Below are 20256 nucleotides of genomic sequence, written 5' to 3' on the forward strand. Positions count from 1 at the left end.
TTCACACATGTCCATAGCTCCCAACTGCCCCTGATTTCGAGGGACTGTCCCTGATTTGGAGCAATGTTCCTCTGTCCCTCTTTCCTCCTCATTTGTCCCTCATTTTGGTCTGATCCGTATAGATGTATATAAAATGCACTTTTTATCTTTCAAAAATTGTTTCCCAGCGCTAAACTTTTCATCCAAATTCTAAATTGCTGCATTTGTAAATTTTAAAAGCCAATATAAAGGAATAGTAGTGGTAAAAAAAAAAAAAAAAAGCCCTTGTGGATTTAATTAACCTTTTTTTGGTTAATTGTCCTTTAAGGAGGTGTGGCAGGGGGCGTGTCCTATGCCTACATACATTTGCTAGTAGGTGTCCCTTATTCCCATCTCAAAATGTTGGGAGGTATGCATGTCTGGGGCGGCCGCGGTCTGTTTCTGAAAAGGGTACTGGGGGATTTTGGGTCCGGTTTAGGTGCGAATTCAAGTAAAAATTTGCACCTGAACTGGTGAACAAAACTGCACCAGACTCCAGAATACAAACCGCAGACGGACATGTGTGAACCTAGCCTTAAAGTGATATTATTAAACTTTCAACTTTTTTTTCTTTAAAAATAACAAACCTGGTATACTTACCTGCCCTGTCCAGTGGATTTACACTGAGCAGCCCAGATCCTCCTCTTCTCAGGTCCCTCTTCGGTGCTCCTGGCCCCTCCCTCCTGCCGAGTGCCCCCATAGCAAGCAGCTTGCTATGGGGGCACCGAAGCCAAGCCGCTGCTGTGTGTATCCATTCGGACAAGGATCCGCGGCTCAGCCCTGCCCCCTCTCTCTCCTGATTGGCTCACTGACTTTGATTGACAGCAGCTGGAGCCGATGGCACCCGCTGCAGTGTCTCAGCCAATCAGGAGGGAGAGTTCTGGGCAGCCGAGGTTCACGTGCAACATCACTGGATCAATATGGGACTCAGGTAAGTATTAGGTGGAGTGTGTGTGTGTTTGTGTGTGTGTGGGGGGGGGGGTGCTGAAAGCAGAAGGTTTTTTTTAATCCTAATGCATAAAATGCATTAAAGGAGAAGTCCAGCCTGAGCTGGACTTCTCCTATGGGTCACAGGAGTCCAATTGGTTTTGCACTCCTGTGACCCGTTTTTAGTGGCGAGCCGTCTAAAGTCCGCTCTCCGCTGAGTCACTGCCATCAGTCGAGCCAGAGCATCATTCCAACTTCCTAAGTCTGGATTGAAACTAAGGACAAAAAAGGGTGCAGCAAAGAAAGGGAACCTTTAGTAAAAGTTTTAGGAGAGCTTCAAAAGGCAACAGACTGAATGGAAAATCCAGCCAATGATGAAAAATTGCATACACATACCAATGCTCGGCAATCTTCATTTGCCGGGATGCCTTCTTGCCAAATTCCTGTAGAGGTCGGTATCCTCCTCTACTTAATAGGCCCTGAATTTAAACTTGCCATATTGCAGACTCAACTTTTCTCATATCCTAAGCGTAGCAGAAAAAAACCCCCATGAAGCTACAGTCCCATACGAAACCGTAAGGGAAAAAAACCCAATGTATTTGGATGGAGGAAAATAAAATGTATTTTCACCAAACAAGTACTTTGGAAATAAACGAGTCCCTATAAAGATAAAGTGGTATTCCCACGCTATCAAAAAAAATAAATAGATAATGAGTAATGCCGCGTACACACGAGCGGACTTTACGGCAGACTTGGTCCGGCGGACAATTCGATCGCGTGTGGGCTCCAGCGGACTTTTTTTCCCCAAAAGTTTGACGGACCTAGAAATTAAACATGTTTCAAATCTTTCTGATGGACTGAAGTCCGGTCGAAAAGTCCGCTCGTCTGTATGCTAGTCCGACGGACAAAAAACGACGCAAGGGCAGCTATTGGCAACTGGCTATGAACTTCCTTGTTTTAGTCCGGTCGTACATCATCACGTACAAATCCGTCGGACTTCGGTTGATCGTGTGTAGGCAAGTCCGTTCATTTGGAAAGTCCATCAGAAAGTCCGTCAAAGTCCGCTGGACCAAGTGTGCCGCAAAGTCCGCTTGTGTGTATGCGGCGTAAGAAGAACTAACAGCTGCAATCACTGAAATGGTCAATCCATAGCCAAAAAGGCAAAATAATATGTATGTATGGTGCCACGCTGTTGGACATAGAAAAAATTATAAATATGACCAATCAAATGTACAAATGAAACACTGTGCGTATTGTGAGCATAACAGCAAATAGGTAATCAAGTAAACGATGAAAAGTCCAAAAGGTGCAGTATCAATATTTTGACACAGATTAAGTCCTAAGTGACAGTGCTGATGGTGCTAAAGGAAAATAAGTGAAGTGCTAGATTCTTTCACTGTGTGCAAAAAAGACAATAAAGGTGGGTGTCTTTTCTTTCCTGTGTAGTGACACCTAAGTGCAGGGTGGTCTCTCACCTTACTGCTGTAAGGTAACAGCATATGAAGATAATAATGGAGATACTGGAAGATTTAAACAATATCACTGTGGGCTTCTATGAGTGGATACAGCTGACTTCCTCTGGGGGGCCTTATTCACCTGGTAGCTAATTCCCACCGGGATAGATGTGGGTTTGTGTATATATATATATATATATATATATATATATATATATATATATATATATATATATATATATATATATATATATATATATATATATATATATATATATATATATATATATATATAGTCAGGATTCGAGGGGTAAACAGGAGGCCAGCAGGTTTAAGTCAGAGTAGTTAGGTTTTCATCCAGCATCCAGGTCTCACCACTGATAGTAACACAGCCATCCTTATTTTACTTTAGCACCATCAGCACTCTTACTTAGAACCTAATCTGTGTCACAATATTGATACTGCACCTTTTGGACTTTTCATCATTTACTTGATTACCTATTTGCTGTTCACAATATACAAGTGTTTGCACTAGTGTTTGCGTTTGCAATAGTGTTTCATTTGTAGCGTTTCATTTGTACATTTGATGGGTTGTCCCTATAGCTGCACATCAAAGCAAACCCACATGATTAAGCCCCGAGGGGCGGAGCGAAATGTGTTGGAGGCGTGGCCTGGCTGGAGCCCAGGCTGAGGTTGCCATACACCACCATAAGTGGGTTTGCGTCAATGTGCGGGTAGAGGGACAACCACATTCCTACACACTGACGTTTGGAGCCGGGACGAGCTCCCTCCCCAGCCAGCATTCACAGCAGTGGACATAGGACTAGCACCCCTTCACAAGCCTGAGCGGCTCGCACACAAGGTTTCCTTGGTTCATATTTTTCTTATTGTATTACATGTATAGAATTAAATATTTGTCACTAGAGGCATTAAGTATTCCCCACTACAATGCCTAACAACTCTTGTGATAAGATAGAAAGCCATACAGGGGGGTATTGTTTTTAATGAGTCAGCCAACATATAGACTAAGGGCTCACGCCCACGGGCTTTATAAAAAACGAGCTGTAAAGCTAGTAAAGATACGGCTTTAAAAACGCGATATTATCAGCGTTTTGCATTGGTGTCAATGAGCATTTAGCCGCGCTAGCTTTCAGCCGAGTTTCTCTGCCTCTATTCAAAATCAATGGTTCCCCATGGGAGCCCATTGAGTTGAAGTCGCACCATGAGTAGGATCATGATGATCCAACTTGTGGTGCAACTTGTGTGCTGAGGATCTTGAAGAGGAACCCCTCGTCAAAATGAAAAAAAAAAAAATTGGCGTGGGGTTCCCCCCAAGACGATACCAAACCCTTTAAGGGGAACTCCCACGCCAAAAAAAAAAAATTGCGTGGAGTCCCCCCAAAATCCATACCAGAGCCTTGTCCCCCCCTTTCCTGACCTGCTGGGCTGCGTGCTCGGATAAGGGTCTGGTATAGATTTGGGGGGAACCCCACGCCATTTTTTTTTTCGGCAAGGGTCCCACTTTAAGATCCTCAGCACACAAGTTGCGACTTCTATTCAAATCAATGGGATCCCATAGGGAACCATTGATTTTGACTAGAGGCAGAGAAACGCCTGACGAGGCCTAACGCTCTGTATACAGCATTCAGCCGCTTTTAACAGCTTTTACTGGCATCTGGTATTTTTACAGCTCTGGCGCTGGAACCTCAGAACGCACTGGTCCTGGGTTTGTTTTTTGGAGCTTAAAAACGCCTATGCCACTTACAGTTCAAAAACGCCTGTGTGGGTATTAGGCCATCGAATAATATGGAGAGGCAGTTTTAAGCTGAAAAAAAGCTCTTAAACACGGCTGTAAAAACGCCTGTGGGCAATGGCATCCCTGGGGGGGGGGGGGGGGGGGGGGCCAGAGGGGGCCCTGACCTCCCCCCAACATTATGCTGTGCCCCATCATGTGCCCCCCCAATTAAAAAAAAATTTTTTTATTTATTTATTTATTTTTTTTTTACAAAAAGGCAATGTCTAAGAGGGAGACCATCCCCAGTCAGCTCCTGCGGGTGATTCCCCCCCCCCCTTGCTTGCTGACACTGCATAATGCGAGCGCTCACACAACCACAGCCGCCCGATCTGCTCCTTCCCCTGCATCCTCATTGGCAGGGAGAAGAGAGAGTTGCAGGAAGGACTCCACCAGGACTCTCAGTTACTGAAAAACAGACTGATTTCTCCCGTCCTTAGGACAGGAGAACCAGCCTGTAAATTCGAAGAGATGCCAGACCAACGCTGTCAATAGCAGGGGCAGGACAGCAAGAGGAGGCTGGGGAACCCCACAGTGGCAGAACACCAGGGCCCGGTGGCAAGACAACATTTGCAACCCTGATAGTTCTCCCACTGCTTTGGACCCTTATATTTTCTTGGTATGCTGGTGACATATATCTCTTGTTTCCTGCCACCCTGGGGGGGGGGGGGGGGGCAATTTAGTAGGAGCTCACTGCAGAACATGTGAAAGGGCCCCAGGAGAGATATATATATAGGAAGGCCGGTTTACCGGCCTGAAGTTATGGGAGGAGCCTGGAGGGTATTTAACCAGACCACCAAGGTTGGTCTGTGTCGGTTCCAGTGCGCGGTACCCACCCACCCATTCCCCTTCTTGGGGTACTTCTCTTCAAACAATTTCTCTACAGAAACATCCATTACTTTCTTAAGGTATGCGCCCTTCTCTGGCATACCACCCAGCAGATCTGGGTTTACCATACAGCAGGCCAGGGCACACTTCAGGTCTATTTTATGTTGTTAGTCTTGTGACGTGTTTATGTGCTTCATATCTCTCAGGACGGAGGGCTCCGACCATAAATATATAGATATATATATAGATATATCTATATATATATCTATATATATATATATTTGAATTTTATAGTTGCCCCCCCCACTTTTGTCCCTGTCGCCCCATGTGCCCCCCCTAAATATGAAAGCTGGAGACGCCACTGCCTGTGGGCATGAGGTCTTATACTGTAGGAAACAGCGGTAAAGTAAAGCGGGAACGGTTCCTAAAGGAGGCTGCCACCGTGCACCTATATAATTATAAACTGGACGCAGAAATAAGGTTTTTAGACAACATAGCACACATTGATAAGGTTAATTACATCAAGTGGATCATTTTAACATAGATGTAAAGAAAAAATGTTTAAAAAAAAAAGTATATTATTCTTAAAGTCCAAATCTGTGAAACTTGAAAATTATGGTCACACTGCAAGGGTTATTAGCTCCTTTAGTCTATCTATGGTATCCTGGGATCCTGATCCTCCCCTCTCCTGGCAGATGGGGCTCCCCCACACTCCAGCAATGGACTGTCCCTTGGCATCATCAAGTCTGATGCAGGGCTATTCATGTGGGGACCTTGGACTGCTGGAGCGTAGGGAAGGGAACAATGAGGGGACTGGTCTAGCAGCGTCGAGGATCAGGTAAGTAATTTACCTTAACAAGTCTCCTAGACCTACACAACACAAGTTACACTTGGAATGTAGGTACGGCCCTACTGCGAGGGATGGTTTTTACGTTTCTCAGACACTGTATATTCTCCTTAAAGGTAAACTACAGTAGTTATCTGTAAGCAGGGTGACAATGTTACATACATAGTAGATAGTTACATAGTAGGTGAGGTTGAAAAAAGACACAAGTCCATCAAGTCCAACCTATGTGTGTGATTATATGTCAGTATTACATTGTATATCCCTGTATGTTGTGGTCGTTCAGGTGATTATCTAATAGTTTCTTGATGCCCCCGCTGAGACCACCGCCTGTGGAAGGGATTTTCACATCCTTGCTGCTCTTATAGTAAAGAACCCTCTACGTAGTTTAAGGTTAAACCTCTTTTCTTCTAATTTATAATGAGTGGCCACGAGTCTTGTTAAACTCCCTTCTGCGAAAAAAGTTTTATCCCTATTGAGGGGTCACCAGTACGGTATTTGTATATTGAAATCATGTTTACTGCACTGTATTATCAGTTCAGTAAATTCATTTTACCAGTTGCGTGTACGTGTAGGTATGAAAACCCTTTGACCTAACCGAGTCTAGAAAACCCATCTTCTAGATTAAGATGCCACAAACTCCACACACAGAAAATGACTGAACACAAAATGTATTTATTAAGAGCAATAAAGGTATCTATTTCTTCACATAGTTACAAGGACTTGCTGGACTTGAGATATATTGTCTAGGGTGATTCACAGAATGCAGAGGAGGCTTGCTGCTTACAAAAACGGTAATGACAGCGTTGGTTTCGTTATTTGTACGAAGGAAAGAAGAAATAAAAAGAAAAAAGACGGTGTCTTGTTGTAGCGGTATATGGAGAGAGAAAAAAAGAACAGCTGTACAATGTCATCCATCGGAATCAAAGTAAGTCAAGTGCAGGAGAGGAGGGCTGGGTGGGAGGTGGTGGAAAAAGTAGTCAGAGTAATATGAAACAGACCTGTCCTGTCTATAAACACCTTCTACTACTTCCTGCTAAGTGGACCCTTAAAACAAGTGCAAGTCAACTATCTCCAGACTGTAGCTGTCAAAACTGATTTATTTTCATTTTATGACTGACTGCCCTATCTACCTGTATGTAGCATTAGTAAATCGCAAGAAAGTTTGCTGTCAATAGAGAGCTTGCATCTGTTTTAATATGGAACTTAAATCTGTAACTAGGGAGAAGAAACGTTAGAGCAGGGGTCTCAAACTGGCGGCCCTCCAGCTGTTGCAGAACTACAATTCCCATGAGGCTTTGCAAGGCTGACAGTTACAAGCATGACTCCCATAGGCGGAGACACGATGGGACTTGTAGTTCCACAACAGCTGGAGGGCCACCAGTTTGAGACCCCCGCGTTAGAGTTTTCTTAACCACTTCCCGACCAGCCGCCGCAGTTCTACTGCGGCAGGTTGGCTCTCCTGCGCGAATTGCCGTCATTGTACGTCGGGAGCGTACACAGGGATCTGTGGGCGCGAGCGTGCCCATTGGCTAGCGGGGGAGCCAATCAGCGATTGTCCGCCGGCCACCCGCGATCGCTCCACAGAAATGCAGAACGGGAATCTGCCAGTGTAAACAAAGCAGATCCCCGTTCTGTCAGGGGAGTAGAGTGAGATTGTCTGTTCCTAGTGGATTAGGAACAGCGATCTATCTCTACTCCCTGTCAGTCCCCTCCCCCCACATTTAGAAGGCACCTCCCTAGGGAACATTTAACCCTTTGATCGCCCCTGGTGTTAACCCCTTCCCTGCCAGTGCCATTTATACAGTAATCAGTACATTTTTATAGCACTGATCGCTGTAAGAATGTCACTGGTCCCAAAAAAATGTCAAAATGTCCGATCTGTCCGCCGAAATGTTGCAGTCCCGCTAAAAATTGCAGATCACCGCTATTACTAGTAAAAACAAATAAATAAATAAAAATGCCATAAATCTATCCCTCATTTTGTAGACGCGATAACTTTTGCGCAAACCAATCAATATACGCCTATTGCAATTTTTTTACCAAAAATATGTAGAAGAATACATATTGTCCTAAACAGGGGAAGAAAATTGTTATTTTTTTTACATTTTTGGGGGATATTTATTACAGCAAAAAAATATTGTTTCTTTTCAAAATTGTCCCTCTTTTTTTGTTTATAGCGCAAAAAATAAAAACCGCAGAGGTGTTCAAATACCACCAAAAGAAAGCTTTATTTGTGGGGAAAAAAAAAAGAACATAAATTTTGTTTGGGTACAACGTCACATGACCACGCAATTGTCCGTTAAAGCGATGCAGTGCCGTATCGCAAAAAATGGCCTGGTCAGGAAGTGGGTAAATCCTTATTATTATTTATTAATTAAACCACATCAACGCCTGGAGAAGAAGAAATAGCAATGCTGGTACTGTAACATACAACTTACTACAATAGCCTTGTTGGGTAGACTGTTGCTTTAAACATTCTGAGCGTATGTAGTGTTTTCTACAGAATTTAGCTGATGCGGTCTTCAGGCTACAGGATATACAGTCCGTATGCCATGGCGCTAAACATCTAGCTGTAGGGGATAATGGTCCAAAACGTGTGCAGCTGACAAAACCAATATAGTCTATGGTGAGTGTTATTGTTGTTCTCACCATAGGCTACATGATATAACTACTACCTTTAGGGGAAACCTGAGAGAATTGTGTAGGATGCCATTGCTAACCTCCTCTGGCTTCAGTATTTTCTCACTGTCATTGTCCTGAAACAAGCATGAGGCCAATGAAGTCTGTTCGGCATACTTGTTTCAGCATTGACACCACTGGATCAAGCATAGCAGACAGGTGTTTTGCATTTACAGGAGAAGGGATCAGCAACAGCAGCCAAAATTCCTTGGGGGCAGCCATTTTGTGAGCGGGTTACTATGTGGCCTACTAACTAGGATTTCAAGTGAATTGACCAAGCCAACAGAATGTCTGCTCTGTCTGTATACTGGAGGTAGGTCCACTTTAACTGAAGCAATGAGATATGAAGGGAGCAGTATTTAAGGATTTGAGCTGGTTTTCCTCCTTCCACCACCTCCCATTTACCTTCAGCACACATGACTATATCTTAAAGATCGGACAACTCCCCTGAAAAGGTGTTGGGCTCCTCTTCTGATCTTGCTATGACCTTAAACTGGCGCCTGAGAAATCCACCATACCTCTTCTGATTGTCCCACTTTAACTTGGGCCGAATCCTGCGCATGAACCCACCATAGCGTTTCTGAAGTTCCGCCACTCCATGCTCTGTTTCTACCCCCTGCTCCGTCTCCACTTCCTCCACTCCTTGGTCCGGGGAAATCTCTGGGTCTATGAATCTCTTCTTCAAGTCCGCACTCTGTAAATTCTCTGTGCTTCTCTTGGGGTACTTGCGTAGGAACCCCCCATAACGCTTTTTCTCATCTTTTGTGCTCCATGCTTGGTTGTGCTCATCTGATTCCTCACTGATCTCTGTTTCCTGATCTGGGTCAGCTATCTCCAAGATGTCCCTCTCTCCATACTTGTGTAGGAGACCGCCATAGGCCTTCCCATCTTCACCTCGAAAGACACCACTCTCTCGTTTTGGAGAGCTGAAGAAGAACTTGTTCTTATCCAGTTTTTTCATAAACCCTCCGTAGCGCTTCTCTGGCACCTCTTGAAGATCTGCAGAGGTAGGCACTCGCTCCTGTTCCCTTTTGGAGACTTCAAGAATGGTTCCTAAAGGAGAAAGGATTGTTTCACACCGTTCCCACTCTGTGATAGATGACAGGGACCCTTCACACTGTAAAGAGCAGACCTGTAAGAGAATTCATAGTGTTAACTACAGTACTGTTATCTGCTGGAAAATTATGACCTGAAAAATGTTGACATTCTTACATCTGATAGTGACTACAGTTTAAAGGTTTTCATATAAGGGACATTATATAAAAACGTGTCCTGAAAATAAAACAATTATTGAGGCCAATGGTAATAGTTGGAAGAGTTTTGAAAGTAATGGGTAACAAAAAACCCTCAGCAGATCAATCTTGGATAAAAAAAAAAATATTACAGCAGCATTAAACTCTCCTATACTTTATAGCCAAGGAAGTTGGCACTTTAGCCTCTATTTGATCTGTGGTTGCCATGGTGCTACACAAGTGGTCAGTTATGACACAAGCCATTTGATGAGTTGACAGGGTTTAGTTCCACTTAAAAAAGAATCTGTCAGAATCGGAGTTCAGCATCCTAGGCTGCCCATAGGGAAAGGGTTAAAGGATATACATGATCTGTCTGTAACTACAAACACATTGACACCGGCAATGCTTTTTTTTTTTTTTTTTTGCTTCCTTTACAAAGTTGCTTGGGCAATGTAGTTAGAATTGTAAGTATGAAAAAATTATGAAGTACAAAAAAAATTGAAAAACCACAAAGTCCAAAATCCTCCTTGTTATATAGTCCATCACCAATATATGCAATCTTTCATAATTTTCTAATACTCCTTTAACTCAGTGTAATATATGTGCTCATAAATGCAGGTGTCCTCATGACCACAGGTAACCACAGGGAAGCCTTAACCACACTTATTGTGTCTTCTCCTCCACCTGTCGCAACCCCTTCTGGAATTTTCCTTTCTTTAAACTCCTTTGGGTCATCCAGCAGCAGGCTTGTTCTATAGATTTTGCTACACATTGTGGACAATCTCTCAGTCTCATATTTGGACTATTTTTCCCGGTGGGTGTCCTCATTGCTTGGTGGGCTTTGAAGGCCACAGTTGGCTCCCCACCCTCTTTGGTACTGAGTCCACTCTTTGTGCATTATTTTGTCCCTGTCCCTGGAACCGTCTGGCTTTTCCTTCTCCTCTTACTAGCAGGTACTCCTCTCCTATCATCATTGTCATTAGGTGCTGTATACTAACATACTTTAAAGGGACCTGCTCTGTGTGTTGGTAGTTATATATTTATATCATCTCACACTGTTTACTAGATTGGGCTGGCCTGACCTATCTGTGCATAGATCCTGACAGTGGTGTAGTAGAACCTGTTTCCAGTGGGATGGTACCCTCTGAACCAGTTTCTGCATACTTATAATTGAGATTTATCTCTCTGCAAGGTATGGCCGTCTGTTTAAATGTTTAAATCTATCGATAATTTATTTATTTTCCTCTTGTATATATCCACCTGCATTATGGTTATTTCCTGTTGACGAAAATCAATTTTTTAATTGTACAGTGTTATATCACCATTTTAAAACCAATATGTTCTATTTTCAGACAGTGAGGTCCGTTCTCTTTATTTGCTATCTGTAGAACCTTGACTGTATCCTGAAGAAGCCTAACGGTGAAACGCGTAGATACACAAGGGCTCACTGCACATTATGTATCAGTATACATGATTTCTAATTTTTCTGTATTGTTCTATTCATGTTGTGTATTTTTTAATAAATAGTGTTTATTCTCATATCTCTTGGTTGTTTCCCATGCCTTTAAAGTCCGACCTAGGTTTACTGTTATAGTACACCTTTTTTCCTTATTCATTCCCTCAATTTATGAATGTGAGTGCGTTCCTTTTCTGTTCATTTTTCCTTTTTGAGAGCATCATTAAGGATGGTTAGGGCTTGTTGCTTGGCTTCAATGGCCAGAGCTCCTGTCCAGCTACAACGTCCAAAAGGTGGAGATAAGGCCGCCAGAACAGAGGAAGTTAACCTTCAACACACGTTCTGGTGCGTGACCTGGAGGGAAGCCTCAACCACACATCTTGTATCTTCTCCTCCTTCACCTGTCACAATCTCCCTCTGGAAATCTCCTTTCCAGGCGTCTCCAGGTCACGCACCAGAGCGTGTGTTGAATGGTGACTTTCTATGTTCTGGCGGCATTATCTCCACTTCGTGGACTTTGTAGCTGGACAGGAGCTTTCTCATAGTAAACAGCCGAAGAGAAGAGTAGACGGGCCATTGAAGCCAAGCAACAAGCCCTAACCATCCCTAATGATGGTCTCAAAAAGGACAGCCTGCTGGTGGATGACACAAAGGAGTTTGAAGAAAGGAGATTTCCAGAGGAGGATTGCGACATGTGGAGGAGGAGAAGACATAAAACTGATTGAGGCACGTGTCTTGAGGACAGGTGTTTATGACCTTGATTGAAATTGAGGTCCACTGAGGGATGCGAGTACAAATATTGAGTTATAAGGATAAGTAGTATTGGAAGATTATGGAAGATTGCACATATTCTTGATATTGGTGATCGACTATCTAAAAAGGAAGATTTTGGACTTCATGGTTTTTCAATTTTGCACTACATCGTTTTTTCATATTTACAGTTTTTTTTATGGTGCGGTGAAAAGCACTATTGAAGTTTAGCAGCAATTACACTTTTTTCACATATATGCCACTGAATTTTATGTCACAGCGCTGATTGTACACTGTACATTTATTCAGTGCAGTTAGAATGATATTTTGTTATGACCATGCATTACATAACCTCAGCTCTTCCCAGACATAACATTTCCCCTATAAAATTTGATTCCCCCTTAAATAGGAAACTTACCAATGGTTCAAAGTGGGTATTGGTGAAGCGTAGCTGCATGGCACAGGAGAAGCACCAGGACACACAATCTGCACAGCTGGCTCTTGGGGCAGAGAGGCTCAAGAGCATGATCAGAAGCAGCAAGCCCATCGTGTCCAGATAAAGGGAGCTCTGTAATGAGAGGAGGAATCTGTTATAGTGGGGAATAAACATATAGGGGTTAGTTTACTAAAAGGCAAATAGGCTGTGCACTTTACAAAGTGCAGTTGCCCCAGAGCTTGATAAATGAGCAGAAGCTCTCTGTGGACTTCCATCATCCAATCTTTAACTCATTTACCAAGCTCTGGAGCAACTGCACTTTGCAAAGTGCAAAGGATCTTTGCCTTTAGTAAATCAACTCCATAGTACCACAGTTTATACACGGGCAGATCATCATCAGGAAAAGTTCACATTAACTTGGATTTTTTCTGCTGAAAATCATCCCATAAAAGGTCCAGAAATAACCACTCAGATATTGGAGTGTCCAGGATGAAAGATGAAGACATAAGAACAACACATTATATTCATATATTTTCCCTGCACGGTTGGTCCTTGTGACATTGTCTCTGCTATAAACAAAGGGGATGACCAAGCCAACATTTTTGAGCTGTCAGCAATAGAATGTAGGAAGAAATGTGGAAACTTTTCCTGGTGTCAACTGTCTAAGTAAGAATATCCCCTCACTTATCCCCTCCCCTCCCAAATAGGACACAGACCACAAAGAAAAAAATATCTGACAAGGGTCTTAACCTTTCCATAATTTATCAAAAACTAAAAAAAAAAAAAAAAAAAAAAAAAAAAAAATCACAGGGTTTAGTATTCACTTTGAAGTACATTTTTCAAGAGAGAAATATGAAGACTTAAAATTGACATGGTGTATTAATTTTCATGAACGAAATTAGCCTTTCTCAACCTTTTCAACACAGATGATCTGAAAAGATCAACAAATGATTTGAAATCAATCATTCCACTGTAAGAAAAATAATCTACACGTGGCATAGATTTCAAACAACTGCCAATTTGTCCAGTACTGGCTGGCTGGCTAAGCAGATTCGTAAAACTGAAGTATGGTGGTGGAAAAGTTATGGTTTGCAGTTGCTTTGCTGCTTCAGGACCTGGGCAGCTTGCACTCATTGAGTCAACTGTACATTCTGCATCATATCAAAGTGTGCTTGATGAGAATGTAACACCATATACTGTATACAAAAGTTGAATTTCAACAAGAAACCGAAAACAGGCTGTGACAAACCCAACCAGGGCAGGGGCTTCTGGAGGGGACTAAGGGCTATCCTTCTACTCACTGATTATTGCTCATTGAGGAGACCGGGGAAGAGTGACCTGAGAAGAGGAGGATCTGGGATGCTCTGTGCAAAGCCAACAGTATAGAGCAGGTAAGTATAACACGTTTGTTATTTTTAGAGAAAAATGAAACAAGACTTTACAATCACTTAAATCTTGTACAGCTTAATGGTCAGAGGAAATATGGTGGCCCTCCTGCAGACTGGGTTGGAGAAGCTCCTTCACTTGGGACAGAGATATTTATCAAGAATATCCCTTAAGAAATTCATGAAGATACATTAATTTCACTTTTTCAGACTGCTGGAATATTGTATGATTGAGTTTTGTCTTATGATGAATTTTCTAGTGGACAGATTACATAAATGAAAGTTGGTTAATGAGATTAGGACAGCCCTGGGTCTCCATGCTGAGGTGACAAGTTGTTAGCTTACTGTTTATGTTAGCTGTTCATTAGATGTACTGTTTAAAGTTTGCATTGTTTAGGATAATGTGTGGTATATCATGATTTTGTGTGGTATATAATCTCTGAGTTTACAATAAAGGCAGTCCCAGTTTACACCTAAGCTAGTGTTGTCTAGTTCTTGCAATGCTCAGCTATAATACCTGGTTCCTGGTTTCCATAGTGGAGGAAGCTGTATCTTGACAGAGGCACCCAGGCTGGGCGCCAGGTGGTCCGTCACAAAGGCCTTTCAACACAATATTGATCCGAAGCATCATTATTGTAGGGGTAAGCGCAGCTTTATTATCCAACTTTCATTGTATGGTGTATACAATCATACCCCGTTGAAAGCAGCAGCAACCCAATTAGCAATTAGTACATTCCTTTGCGCGAGTGCCATTTTATTATTTTGGAACGATCCGAAGCATAGCAGCAAATATACCAAAGATCATCTCAAAATTAGAAGAAATAGAGCAGTGAGGACTGGCCTACTCAAAGTCATGATTTGATTCTGATTGACATTTTGTAGGGGGATTTTGAAACAGGCAGTTCATGAAAGGAAACCCAAAAACATCTTGCAACTGAAGGAATATTACACAGAGTATTAGTCAAAACTTAGGATATCTATATCAGACACTAGTGGGCAGCAATACAAAATGTTTGCAAGAAGTCATTTCTGCTAAAGGGTCAAATACCAGCTTTTGATGCCAAAGGTCTACTTATTTGTCCACAGTACATCTAGTGATATTTTTGTTGAATAAATTATTGATAAACGCTAAGTTTTTTTGTGTTCTTATTCAAGTGGATCAAGCTCAACCTTGTTATGTAGCCCTTTAGATACAGGACTTGCTTCACTCAGACAGGGCTCAGAACGAAGAGAGCAGTCTTAAATTACTTTCCTAGGACAATTAGTACAACATGTACATAATTACAGGTTACTAATGTCATACTACTTGAAGCAATAGTGAACTGTGTCCCCTGATGGATAATGACCTACTTCCAGTCAACGTCAGTGAATGCTCTTGACTTCCACGGGACTTATACTTGAACTGGCAATAACACGGTGACGGTTATCAGCAGTCAGTGGTTTTTAGTGTGTCTCAAGAACATTGGTGTTCTGAATGCAGACGGCGGGCAGAGTAGTAGGTGTATCTGGATAATTTTCTAGCGTGTGTACACAATATTTATTAAAGTACGCCACTTATCAAATTAGGATATGACAATTAAAAAAAGTATTTAATAACCAAACATGAGGGTCAATATTTTTAACGTCAATTACAGCTCATTTATTACAAACTTCCACTTATATGTATGAGGTATACTGCTGCACTTCCCTTCCGCCCCCATCTCAAATGAATTTTGTTGTCACTATAAAATTTGAAATAAGGTCCCTGAAAAAAAAAAGAAAAAAAAAAAAAGACTCTAAAGACTTACTTTTTGGTGCTGGCCACAGAACTGGTGCCCTTGAAGTCTTCTGGGAAACTGACACTTCTGGGAGTGTTGATCTCCTGTCCCCTGCAGTGCTCATTGGTTCCTCCCAGCAACCTCCATGTTATTACTGTGTCTTGTAGTGACGTGGAGGGCGCCAGGGAATACCACTGAGCACTGCAGGGGTACAGGAGACTGATACTCCCGGAAGTGTCAATTTCCCAGAAGACTTCAGGGGAAGATTACTCACCAACAAAGTGGCGCTGGGCTCTTGCCTACGCTACTAAAAAATGTTAATGTTAAAAGTTTTGGCTGGAGTTACCTCTTCAAACAGTCTTTCTACTTTCGACAGTTTTATAAAAAATAAGCACTCAATTGAAACTGAACAATGCTGTAGCCTTAAGCCCTTGTTCACACTGCCACGGCTTCAAAGTCACGTGACTTTAAATCCAGACATCCCTGCGCGAATTTATCGCGGCTTGCATGCGACTTCTTTAACAGAAGTCAATGCAAGTCCTGTTGAAGTCGCACCAAAGTAGTGCAGAAACCATTTTCTAAGTATTAAAAAAAAAAAAAAAAAATATACCACCAAAATGGCAATAGGGAGCATAACAAATTCAGCTCATTGTTTAATGGCACTTATGCCGCGTACAGACGACCGGACTTTACGGCATACTTTGTCCTGCGGACTTTGACGAACTGTACGATGGACTTTACGAATAAACGGACTTGCCTACACACGATCAACCAAAGTCTGACGGATTCGTACGTGATGACGTGCGACCGGACTAAAAGAAGGAAGTTCATAGCCAGTAGCCAATAGCTGCCCTAGCGTCGGTTTTTGTCCGTCGGACTAGCATACAGACGAGCGGACTTTTCGACTGGACTCGAGTCCGTCAAAAAGATTTGAAACATGTTTCATTTCTAGGTAAGGTCAAACTTTTGGGGAAAAAAAGTCAGCTGGAGCCCACACACGATGGAATTGTCAGACGGACTCCGGTCCGCCGGACCAAGTATGCCGTAAAGTCCGGTCGTGTGTACGCGGCATGGCTAGAACTGAGCTGGAATTGAAATGAAAGAACACTGACTGCTATGGTAGCATTCTTCACATGACCACGCCAGGGAGAAAATTTAAAAGTATGGCAGAGTATTAAATTGATGAGAACTGCTCTTTGTGTTAGCCACAATTACATAAGGATAATGCCTGAAATATAATTTTCACTTAGGTTTAAAAGGTAGCTGTTTTGGCAAGAAGACCGGTATTGTCTCTTATGTTTTTCTTCAGGCTTTTATTTAATATGGAAGTGTGAGGCTATCCCTGCCAGTACACAGTTCCTTTCTGTTCATGTGTGTCACATTGAGTGGCATAATGCCGTGTTAGTTATGTTCTGAGGTGCTTGTAGGAAGGTTGCCTACAGTGTGAGTTTTTCTTTATTATTCAGGTAGTTGGCTTGCCCAGGCTGGGAAAATGGTTAACTGTTAGCACTGCAGTTCCCAGGCTTTTTTTTTTGGGCCGGCCTTCAACCCGGGGTTCCACATAAAAAAACGCGTCTGGTGGGAGCTTGAAGACGAAGAAACATCACAGTACATGGAACCCAGGAACTCAAGAACCAGTGTTCTGGTGGACACTACTAGTCATGGGGGAATCACCAGTTTTGGACTAACACCCATAAAAGGTATGCCTGGGCAGCCATAAAGATGTTTTTATTACAAATTAGTGAGCAGACTGCAGTTCCTCTTTAAATTTTCTTCCTCAGTGTCTCAGGACCTAAAACACAGAGGGTTGCTGATAAAAAAATTGTGACAGCTTTTTTGGGTGACATTTCTGGCCCACTTTCACCTTCACCTTTCTACTGGTCCATCCAACCCCACTGCCCTAGGTCCATGGCCCTAGGGCAGGGTCTCAGGAATAAAGCCAAGATCAATGAAACAACACCATGATGAGGGTTTAAAATTTCATTTTTTTCCTTGAAGCAGAAAGGACTAATTTGGTTGACTTACTAAAGGGAAACAGGTTGTTCACTTTGCAAGGGAATGTCTCCTTAGCTTAGTGAAGGTGGTGAAAATGCACTTCGAAAAATATCAGGAGCAAGAAAAAAAATGAGTACATGATTGGATGATGGAAGTTAACAGAGACCTCATTCACTAAGCTATGTGAAAATTAAATTGCAAAGTGAACAACCTATTTGCCTTTAGTAAATTCGATTTCAATTTACAAATACCTTACTGGTGACCCCACAATAGGGACAAAACTTTTTCGCAGAGGGGAGTTTAACAAGACACGTGGCCACTCATTTAAATTAGAAGAAAAGAGGTTTAACTGTAAACTACATAGAGGGTTCTTTACTGTAGGAGCGGCAAGGATGTGGAATTCCCTTCCACAGGCGGTGGTCTCAGTGGGGGGCATCGATAGTTTCAAAAAACTATTAGATAAGCACTTGGACGACCGCAACGTACAGGGATATACAATGTAATACTGACATATAATCACACACATAGGTTGGACTTGATGGACTTGTGTCTTTTTTCAGCCTCACCTACTATGTAACCATGTAAATGCACCGCATTGTGTTTCAGACCAGCTTTATTAGCTTCTCCTTCCAAGCATTATTGTTTATTTTACAAGTGTGCCTTAATAAAGAAAGTTCAGGGGAAAAAATTAGCATAATAAGGAAATTCATCTGTCATTTATCGCGCCAAGGTAAGAACCAGAAAAAGAGCTATCAAACCAGTTGCTATATATTACACATAGGAGCTCTTTTGGCAACTCCAGAGAAAAAACCCCAAAACAATCACCGGAACTACTTCTTTGTTCTGCCTATGCGCTCGCTAGAGACATTGAGAACTTGTCTCATGAATGTAGCTGAAGACAAAAGCAGGTCAGAAAGCAAGGCCAGGTTGTCATGCCAATATACAGAGCTTGCTCTGTGCCATCAACACAGTATGTGTTATAATAAATCTCCATGGAGACAGTCAATGTTAAAGAATGAGTCATTATCATTGGATTCATTGGCAATTGCGTAAAACAAAAAAAAATACTTTACTCTTGTGGGTTAGGGTGTCTTAGTACCCCCACTGTCACTATATTGATGGATAGCATGAAATGCAGCCTCCTGAAGAACAATGTAGCTCTGGAGAACATCATGGAAGCAATAGAAGCCATGGTGGTCAATTAGGTCTATTGGTCTGTAGCACATCAGTCCAATCTTCAACCTCCAGGTCTTTTTTGAGGAAGATGTGCTTCCAATCCAACTGGAAAAAAAAAATTGTCCTGGGACTTGGCAGCGTTCAGTGCCATTTTCAGATTGTGTCTTCCTTCCTGTGGCTTATCCTGTTGCTCCTAGACATGTGCCGGCATTTACTAGTGGAAATACTAAATATGTGCTATATGTGTGCTCCAACTTTGGACACTCTTGTGGGTTAGGGTGTCTTAGTACCCACACTATCACTACATTGATGGAAGCATGAAATGCAGCTTCCTGAAGAACAATGTAGCTCTGCAGAACATCATGGAAACAATAGAAGCCATGGTGGACAACTATGTCTATTAGTCTGTAGCACATCAGTCCAGTCTCCAATCTCCAGGTCTTTTTTTGAGGAAGATATGCTTCCAATCCAACTGGAAAAAAAAAATGTCCCGGGACTTGGCAGCATTCAGTGCCATTTTCAGATTTTCAGTCTTCCTTCTCGTGGCTTATCCTGTTGCTCTTAGACATGTGCCGGCATTTGCTAGTGGAAATACCAAACACGCAACGTGAACTGTTATGCCGCGTACACACGATCGGACTTTCCGCCAACAAAACAGTGGATTTCTTTCCGAAGGATGTTGGCTCAAACTTGTCTTGCATACACACGGTCACACAAATGTTGGCCCAAAATTCCGAACGTGAGAACGCGGTGATGCACAAGACGTACAACGAGCCGAGAAAAAGGAAGTTCAATAGCCAGTGCGGCTCCTTCTGCTTGATTCCGAGCATGCGTTAACTTTTGTGCGACGGTGTCAGGGACATGTCGGTGGTCGTCAGGCTAACATGCGTGCACGTAGGTGCACGAGAGGCTTTTCCAGAGTAGTTCAGCGGAATTCCCCACTGGGGGGCGCTGGCGCGTTCGCGCGCGCCCATTCGCGCTAGCGCTGTTTGGCGCCAAAGTCTCTTTAAAAGGGTGTCAGTTACTTCCATCAGGTGCTGTTTGTCTGCAGCTCTGCACCTGAGTTCCTGTATCCTGCCTGTTGTTACTATTTGCTATTGACCCGGCTACGTCTGACCATTCTACTGTCTCCTACCCTACCCGGCCTGCCTGACCTTGCTGATATCTTGTGACCCGTTGCCGAACATCTGCCTGCCTGACTATTCTGTGATCATCCCTTCTGCTATATACCTGCCTTGTCTCCTGCCAATACGGACTGTTTGACTCTGCTTTGCCGTAAAGTGGCCATGCGGCTTATGCCTATATTTACAAATGTGTGCAAACCAAACCCCTGGTTTTACCATGAACTATTAGACAGGACAATTTGGTTTGTTACAGGATGGCTGGTAAGTGAGCCGAGAATTTTTCTTTGTTCTTTTCTGACATGTGCACCATACTGCAAAGGCCAGTTATAGGTTGGGGTGGTTGCCATTTATTTGTACGGCATAGACAGCAGCCTGCAATGTTGCTGGATAGTAATTATGA

At 42.7% G+C, this 20256-nt stretch overlaps 1 protein-coding gene across 1 annotated transcript in view; it reads right to left on the reverse strand.

The window, feature by feature from the left end:
- Positions 1-6518: 6518 nt before the first annotated feature.
- PDYN (prodynorphin) overlaps positions 6519-20256 on the reverse strand; it is a 44878-nt gene continuing 31140 nt past the window's right edge. The window contains exons 3-4 of the mRNA XM_073607364.1: positions 12402-12551; positions 6519-9677 (exon numbers count right to left, since the gene is read on the reverse strand). Coding sequence (XP_073463465.1) covers positions 8973-9677; positions 12402-12530 — 834 coding nt within the window. The 5' untranslated portion in view covers positions 12531-12551 and the 3' untranslated portion in view covers positions 6519-8972. The remainder of the gene's footprint in view (positions 9678-12401; positions 12552-20256) is intronic.

Source organism: Aquarana catesbeiana, linkage group LG12 (genome assembly GCF_042186555.1).
Source record: "Aquarana catesbeiana isolate 2022-GZ linkage group LG12, ASM4218655v1, whole genome shotgun sequence".
NCBI lineage: Eukaryota > Metazoa > Chordata > Amphibia > Anura > Ranidae > Aquarana > Aquarana catesbeiana.